The 7,964-nt window shown below is 41.0% G+C and overlaps 1 protein-coding gene across 1 annotated transcript; it reads left to right on the forward strand.

The window, feature by feature from the left end:
- Positions 1-2,807: 2,807 nt before the first annotated feature.
- chrna2b (cholinergic receptor, nicotinic, alpha 2b (neuronal)) lies at positions 2,808-7,070 on the forward strand. Its single transcript, XM_054618856.1, has 6 exons — positions 2,808-2,966; positions 3,770-3,814; positions 4,002-4,111; positions 5,299-6,189; positions 6,343-6,466; positions 6,917-7,070. Exons 1-6 carry the CDS (start codon positions 2,829-2,831, stop codon positions 7,040-7,042), a joined length of 1,434 nt encoding a protein of 477 aa, XP_054474831.1. The 5' UTR covers positions 2,808-2,828; the 3' UTR covers positions 7,043-7,070.
- Positions 7,071-7,964: the final 894 nt, after the last annotated feature.

The raw sequence follows: 7,964 nt of genomic DNA on the forward strand, positions 1-7,964 counted from the left end.
GGAGCCTTTGATCAATGGCCCCCAGGAGCCTCTCTTTTGTCAAGTCCCACATCTGGTCCTTCCCAGATGCACGGACAGATGAACGAGTGCCGCCCTGACTGTCAAGAGAGCAGATGAGAAGTCTCTGATGTACGCTTGTTTGCCAGAATCAAATTAGTCCGTGATGGCAGGAGATGAGCCCAAGTGCACCATGGGCAAATTACCTCTGAATTCATACATGTCTAATAAGTCCTTTTTCTTTCTTTCTTCTTTTTTTTTTTTTACAAATTTTTGCTCAAACAATTATATGTTGTCACTTCACATGATATCCACAGACCACATTTGTAAGATTGATGTGTTATATGGACTTCATCTGCATATTTGTCCAGGCTTTCTCTGTTCACGATCCTCAGGCCAAGGAATTAGCATGGGCAATAAATCATTTAAACTGATTTGCATTTATCCCTCAGGTTAACTCCATGCAACATTTAAGCCCCTCGCCTGGTTATCCTCCACTGGCCTATCCTACACTCAAGAGTTGTAAATACCTGTCAATGTGGCCATCAGGACCACAACTCACCCGTGGTCGCGTGATGGTGTGGCCTCGGCTAAGCAACCAGATGCAGGTGGTCCAAGGTTTCGTTTTAGGATCTTTGATGGAAGCACACCTCATTAGGTTGCATTACGTCCTTACACTGTCAGACGGAGATTCAGAGGGAGTGGGTGTTTATGGTAAATAAACCCATTGGTGTCTTTATTGATTTTCTTTTGTATTGATTTTTGAGGCAAGATGCTTTACTTCAACATTTCCGTAGATCTCTAGAGAGCAGCTGCCATGAGATATTTGATAAGAGAGATAAGACACGTTCTCTTTCTGTACAATGAGTACAATTTGATTACACACATTATCTATACACTATGGCTTATTGCAGTAATCAGTGGTGTCATGAGTCAGTCTATAGGTGACAAGTGATTCCATTACAGTAAAGGCAATGTTATGTTTGGGGTTGTTTTTAAGCAGTGGTGCCAAAACATAGTTTATTCAGAGTTACTGTGAGGAGCTTTTAACTGGTTATGAAATAGTCTCTGTTAAATACCTTTTAATTAGTTATACTTAATGTTTGTGATTGGTGCCACAATGCAAAATCTGACGAAATCATGCAGGTTCACCAGAGAGTACTTAAGCTCAGAATCCAGCAAGGTCTTCCAGCAGCAACTAGACCTCCAAAGAGAACCAGATCCGGCCTCGCAGCCACCTGCAACCTGCAGTTGAAAGCTCCAGGAGAAGCTGGCACCTCCTCCAGCTAGCTAGCTAGAGGGAAGGGAGTAACGGGAGAACCAGAACCAGGACTGAGCAGAGCAGACTGTTAGACCCTGCTGGAGTAAAATGAGAAGTTTTCTATAAAGGACTCTGGTGCTCTGAAACACTTTTTTGACAACAGGGACTGCCAAAATCAACACAGAATTAAAGTTCCTTGTAGTAGCACTAAATAGATTTATTTATTTTTTTAAAGTTAAGTCTCACTCAGTAAGTATCTTGGTTGCAATTGTTTAAAAAAACCAAATTAAGGTATCCTAATCAAACTTTTACATATTTATGGTAAAAAAAAAACTAATATTGGTGCTTTATGATAATCAGATTTTTTTGAAAACTCTTAAATATCAAATATGGTTTTAAAAAAAATCCATTGGCGGTAAATTTAATAGAATAATCAAATGTAATCATGTTATCAATCAGCCTCTGCTTTAAGTGAAAACTGAATTAATTGTTTCATGCATCGGCTGTTACACAAGAGTGGCAGACAGCTCCACAATAAACACCCTTCACTGGTGAGAAATTAGCTCACCTCCACTTAACACAAGCAAGCAACGATGTGTGTAATTGACTCTGACTACATTGATGAAGGCGGAGGCTGTAATCCCCAAGAGGAGGGATTTACCGTCTATTTCATTCATTCTGCAGGAAAAGAATAGTGACTCAGTCTGAGCTTGTGCGCAAATCTGTCCAGACTGCATATTCCAAATCAATTTGATTAAGCCACCTCTCATTGTGAAGCAACACGTACATAATAATAACATTTCAGATATAAAAGATAGGTTGCAGTTGAAGTGGTTGTTGCTGCAGATGGAAAAACTTCCCCCCCCAGCCTCCACTTTCTCAGCCTCGAGAGGTTTTAGCAGACCACTCACAGGGGGAGCTCAGATCAAGAGATCAGAAGATTTGCTAAGATGTGGAAAAGTCGATAAGGCTTTATCAAGAAAGGTCTTGGATGTTTAGAGGAGGCTTCTGCGCTGAAACCCGAGATGTTCACAACAATCACCTTCACTCCCAAAAGCCACTAGATCATGCCGGCCTGGTTTACTGCTGTTTGTTAACTGAGGATTAGAGGAGACGTGGATGAGAGAACATGGATATGATCCCTGTATACGGTGAAATTTACTCCTGTGGTTTGCCTCAGTAGTCACTTTACACGTATTTGCTATCATAACATTAAATATTAACTGCTAAACAAAACATCTCGCATATTAAAACTGTCAAATTGAGCTTGATGTCAAAATTTCAAAAGGATAAATGCACAAACACAAATTAGATTTAACAGTTTGAGATTAGTTTATTTAAAAAAACTCAATATTTTAATATAAAACTCAATATTTCAAGGAATGGTAAGTGTATATTCAAATTAGAATAAAGTGGGTGTGAAATTTTATCTGGAATTACATAAATGCAGTGAGGAATAAATGTGACCATTTTATAAATACCCCGATATTGTATCTGTTTGTTGAAGATATAGAGAATATACCTTTTTTGACTTACAAGAAATATTGTGTCTGCAGTTCTTTGTCACGAGATGACCCACTCCCACGCCGAGGATGAGCTCTTCAAGACGTTGTTTGCTGGTTACAACAAGTGGTCGAGACCCGTGCCGAACATCTCTGATGTCGTCATCGTAAAGTTTGGACTGTCCATCGCACAGCTCATCGATGTGGTGAGTCCTCATGCATGCTCATCCAGTTCGTACAGTACGTGAAAACATTAATGTAGGTGATATTTAAACACAAGTTATATTTGGTGACGTGGAAGCTGCTTTGATGTGAACCAGACTTCATGATGGGATTTTATCATTTTTGTCCCTCTTTTAAAAAAAAAAAAAGGAGTTTGTTTTACCAAAGATGCAGATTTTTTCTGTGCTTGATCGGAACGGCTGATTCCTGCTTGTTCTACTGAGAACCGCTCATCCAAACAACTTAACACTCGACACTGCACTTCCTCAGGTCATCAGCGATACAAGCACCAAGTGCGAAGTCGATTGGTTGAACAGTTGTCCAGAAAAGGACAAACATACATACAGAGACTCCCTCCATTTTTGTTAGATGATTGTGATTACTTGTGAACACAAGTTTCAAGATCAGACTGAAAACATTTTAGTGTATTTTTAAGTCCAGTAATGCATCCCTAGAGCTTTAATTAGTGTGTTTAATATTCCTATATTAGGGAGCACTGCAACTTTAACTGACTTTACTCCGTTTTATATGGGTTTTTCAACAATAAAGGGGCAAAAACAAACTTAGGAAAACTACATTATGCACCCTCTGCCCTGTCAGAGAAAAAACTGTTACAGAACACTTCACATCCATCAAGTTATTGAAGTAAAGTTGCTGCAAGCTATATTTGGGTCTGCTTTGACAAACCTCCAAGAACCTCTCTTTCATATATTCCTCTGGCCTTAGTTGACAGACGTAACTCAGTTTCTACTGTATATCTCCCTCTCTCTGTCTGTCTGTCTGCTAGGATGAGAAGAACCAAATGATGACAACCAACGTGTGGCTTAAACAGGTCAGAAAAATGTGTCAGTTAGTTGATTTATTATTAAGATTTTTTTTTCCTCAGAGGAGATCTGGAGGGGAATGTTAAGAATATGAAAACCTACCTCTACAGTGCTCATTTGATAACATTTATGAGGAATTGACTGACAATCAAGGATCATAGCCTTCTCTCAAAACATGTTGTTTGTATCTCTCAGGAGTGGAATGACTACAAACTTCGCTGGAAACCATCCGACTATGACAATGTGACGTCCATAAGAGTGCCGTCAGAGCTCATATGGGTCCCAGACATTGTCCTCTACAACAAGTAAGTGTAATAAGAGACTAACATGATGGTAAAAAAAATAACTTTACCATTGGGCCTGCATTAACTAAGTTATTTGTATTACTTTTTAATGTGTCAATTCTTCTCTTAATTAACGGATTCATTGGTTGGATCAAAAAATTTCAGAAAGTAATAAACAATGGCAACCACAATCTCCCAGAGTTAAAGATGACTTGTTTTTTTTGTTGCTTTTTTTGTCCATCCAACAGTCCAAAACCCAGAGCTTAATGTCATAAAGGATAAAGAAATTCCTAAAATATCCATATCCGAGCAGCTTAAAACAGATAATTGTATGCATTTCCGTTGATTAAATTATAAATTGATTATTTAAATTGTTGCTGATTAATTTTCTATCAATCATCTTGGCAATTAATTGACTAATCTCTTCAGCTCTAATCTACATAAATATGTTATTTAATTGGTTTCATCACCAGGTCAAGCCGGCTACTTTTAATGACATGCCACAGTGGATGCTAATACAGAGTGTCAGACAAACTTAAGAGAAGAGTAAGGGCTACACCTATACAATGATATATTGGGTTAAACTGATGCCTCTTTACTGGGTGGAGTATGGTATGAAAATGGCGCCATCTAGTGGTAATATAACAATCTGCCCCTCTGTTAAAATGTCTTCACCTTCACGTTGAAAAACAGCTTTAAGTCAAATTATGATTTTTCTTGAACAGTTCTTCCTGTCACAATTTATATTGAACATTACTAATTACTGCATCACTCTTCATGTATGTTGATGCTGTCGACCTTCATAGGTGTAATTGCTTCAGTGTGAAATAGATTTTAAGAAAGCTCTCCCTTCTCCTAAATCCACCTCACGGAGATTAAACAGAGAGAGTTTAATGATGGAGTTCTGCTCCATCGAGCCGGTTAGATCATAATCTGTAAGTGAAATTAAAAAAGGTGTGAAACTGATGGAATGATAACGACTCATCATTACGCTTTCAGCAGAAGCTGTTATCCACCATTAAAGCGATGAATGGAGGGGAGATTACTGGAGAAGATTATTATTGGGATATCAATACTTTTACACTGCATAGTTTCTAAAGTGAGAAAAAGATGATTTTCTCAGCACAAGGGTTAGTTGGAAGCAGGTTTATCTGCTATTTCAGCCTTAGTTCCCAGATATTTCAAATTGAGCATCTCTGCTTTTCCAGCGCTGACGGAGAGTTTGCTGTGACCCACATGACGAAAGCTCACCTATTCCACAACGGTAAAGTCCGCTGGGTCCCTCCTGCCATTTACAAGAGTTCCTGCAGCATCGACGTCACCTTCTTCCCCTTCGATCAACAGAACTGTAAGATGAAATTCGGCTCCTGGACGTACGACAAGGCCAAGATCGACCTGGAGCGAACTGAGAACACGGTGGACCTGAACAACTACTGGGAGAGCGGCGAATGGGCCATCATCAACGCCGTGGGGACCTACAACACGAAGAAATACGACTGCTGCCACGAGATCTACCCCGACATCACCTACTTCTTCATCATTCGAAGGCTTCCCTTGTTCTACACCATCAACCTCATCATCCCCTGTTTGCTGATCTCCTGCCTCACCGTTCTGGTTTTCTATCTACCCTCCGACTGCGGTGAGAAGATCACCCTGTGCATCTCCGTGCTGCTGTCCCTCACCGTTTTCCTCCTCCTCATCACCGAGATCATACCGTCCACGTCCCTCGTCATCCCGCTCATCGGCGAGTACCTCCTCTTCACCATGATTTTCGTCACCCTCTCCATCGTCATCACCGTCTTCGTGCTCAACGTGCACCACCGCTCTCCCAGCACTCACAAGATGCCCCGCTGGGTCCACTCCGTGTTCCTGAGCATGATCCCGCGCTGGCTGTGCATGCGGCGGCCTGCGCCAGATGGCCGGCGTCGCAGGCTGTTGCTGATGCAGCAGGAAGCAGCGCTGGAGCGACGGCAGGGACGGATAGCCGGGTTCAAATCCAGCAACTTCCTCAGCACCTCGGCGACCTGGTTAAGAGATGGGACCACCTCAGAGGACCTGGACAGGAGCTCTTATGAGGATTTAGAGCTGGGAACGCTGACGTCATATTTCTCCTTTCGCCCTCCTTCGCCCAGACCTCCAGGGTCGACCCCTCCACCACAACAGAAAACACCACAGAACAGCCAGAACCAACAGGAGGGGCCTGGAGGGACAAACAGACTTTTAACAGGGGCCAGAGTCAACCCCATTCAGAGGCCCACTAAAGCAGATAACACAGTATCAGACTCAACATTCCTGCTTTCACCAAGTGTTATACGCGCTCTGGAAGGGGTGCACTACATTGCAGACCATCTGAGGGCTGAGGATGCCGACTTCAGCGTGAGTATCAATGAAATACCACATCTACTAAGCCATAGCCATAACTATTTATTATTTACATTTTAGATAAATCACAAAAGAGTTTCAGATCATTGTTAAGCTGTCCATAACTTTGCTGTTTTGGTTCAAAATCTTGGCAGCAGGCAGCTGTTTTTTAGGAAAAGGCTAAAAATCAACAACAAAAAAACTGGTACACTACCAGTTTAGCACCAAACAGCAGACAGTCATAACATTAACATAATGTAGGATTTAGCAGCTAAAGAGTCAAATATTTCCCCCAGGAGTTGGTGGAGACCAAACACAAAGCTAAAAGAGAGTGAATAATCAACTTATAATGCCCATGTGGCCAGAAACACGACTCCAAATATCCATAACTGCTAGATGTGTAACTGTCTGCTAACAAACTAACCATTTATCTTTGTCTCCTTCTGCTGCTCGTATCCTACACAGGTGAAAGAGGATTGGAAGTATGTCGCCATGGTGATTGACCGCATCTTCCTGTGGATGTTCATTATTGTGTGCCTGCTTGGGACCATTGGCCTCTTCCTACCCCCTTGGCTAGCTGGCATGATCTAGCTCATGTGAGAAGCTGTGAGAAATCCATAACCACCACAAGTTTGTCATTCAAAACGTAGCTGAACTCTCTTTCAAGTCTCGGAAAGTGAAAAATGTATGTAATTTGCTGCATTAGCGGTCTTTTTGCTAATTTTAGATCCCAATAACTAGTGGGGAAAACATCAAAAGGGTCTATCCTCTGAACAGCGGCCATTTTAGACTCAGCTTTTCACTTGGCTCAACTTTCATCGTCTAAGCTACACTTTGTTGGCCTCACATAATGTAATGTTACTTTGGTTGAATTTGACCTAAATGCTAACATTAGCATGTCAACATGCCCAGAGATGGCATTTGTTAACATGCTAATGTTAAGCACGAAATAAGGTTTAGCATGTTGGCATACTGATGTTAGCATCTTAACTTGCCAGTGTTTAGTATGTTGTCTCTTTTAGCTTTTCAGTTAGCATCACATGCTAGCTAAATAGAAAGGAGCCAGCGTCCGTGCTGGATAAAACGTTACAGTAATGTGATAATTTGTTCTCTGTTGTTTGAAGAATTTTAGTTTTAAAGTTTTTAGTCTAATTACCGGTACATTACATTAACTAGTAATGCAGGGATCAGTAATGGCGCTGTGACCAGCTGGTTATGGCCAGTAGCTAAACTGCTCCACAAAGTGAGAGCAGCCAGCCGCACTGAGATGCTAGCTTTATGACTAATTGAAAAAAGTGGCATGCTGTACTGAGAATATATATTATACTGGACTAGACACACTAACTGGGATCATTTGTGCTGGTTTGGAGAGCATTTCCCCCTTTTTTTTACCCGTTTTCTTTCTCATCCCACCATGATTACAATTATTTTTGAATGATCATACTATGTAATAAATATCCTCTTAAAACCTTTAAAAAGTCCTTTGTATAGCGTTTATTGATTGTTGTGAAAA

This window comes from Anoplopoma fimbria, chromosome 18 (assembly GCF_027596085.1).
Source record: "Anoplopoma fimbria isolate UVic2021 breed Golden Eagle Sablefish chromosome 18, Afim_UVic_2022, whole genome shotgun sequence".
Classification (NCBI taxonomy): Eukaryota; Metazoa; Chordata; class Actinopteri; order Perciformes; family Anoplopomatidae; genus Anoplopoma; species Anoplopoma fimbria.

Coding starts and splice junctions, on each gene's coding strand:
- chrna2b (XM_054618856.1), top strand. CDS start 2,829: ATGACCCACTCCCACGCCGAGGATGAGCTCTTCAAGACGTTGTTTGCT. Junction 2,967..3,769: donor TCGCACAGCTCATCGATGTG/GTGAGTCCTCAT, acceptor TCTGTCTGCTAG/GATGAGAAGAACCAAATGAT. Junction 4,112..5,298: donor GACATTGTCCTCTACAACAA/GTAAGTGTAATA, acceptor CTGCTTTTCCAG/CGCTGACGGAGAGTTTGCTG.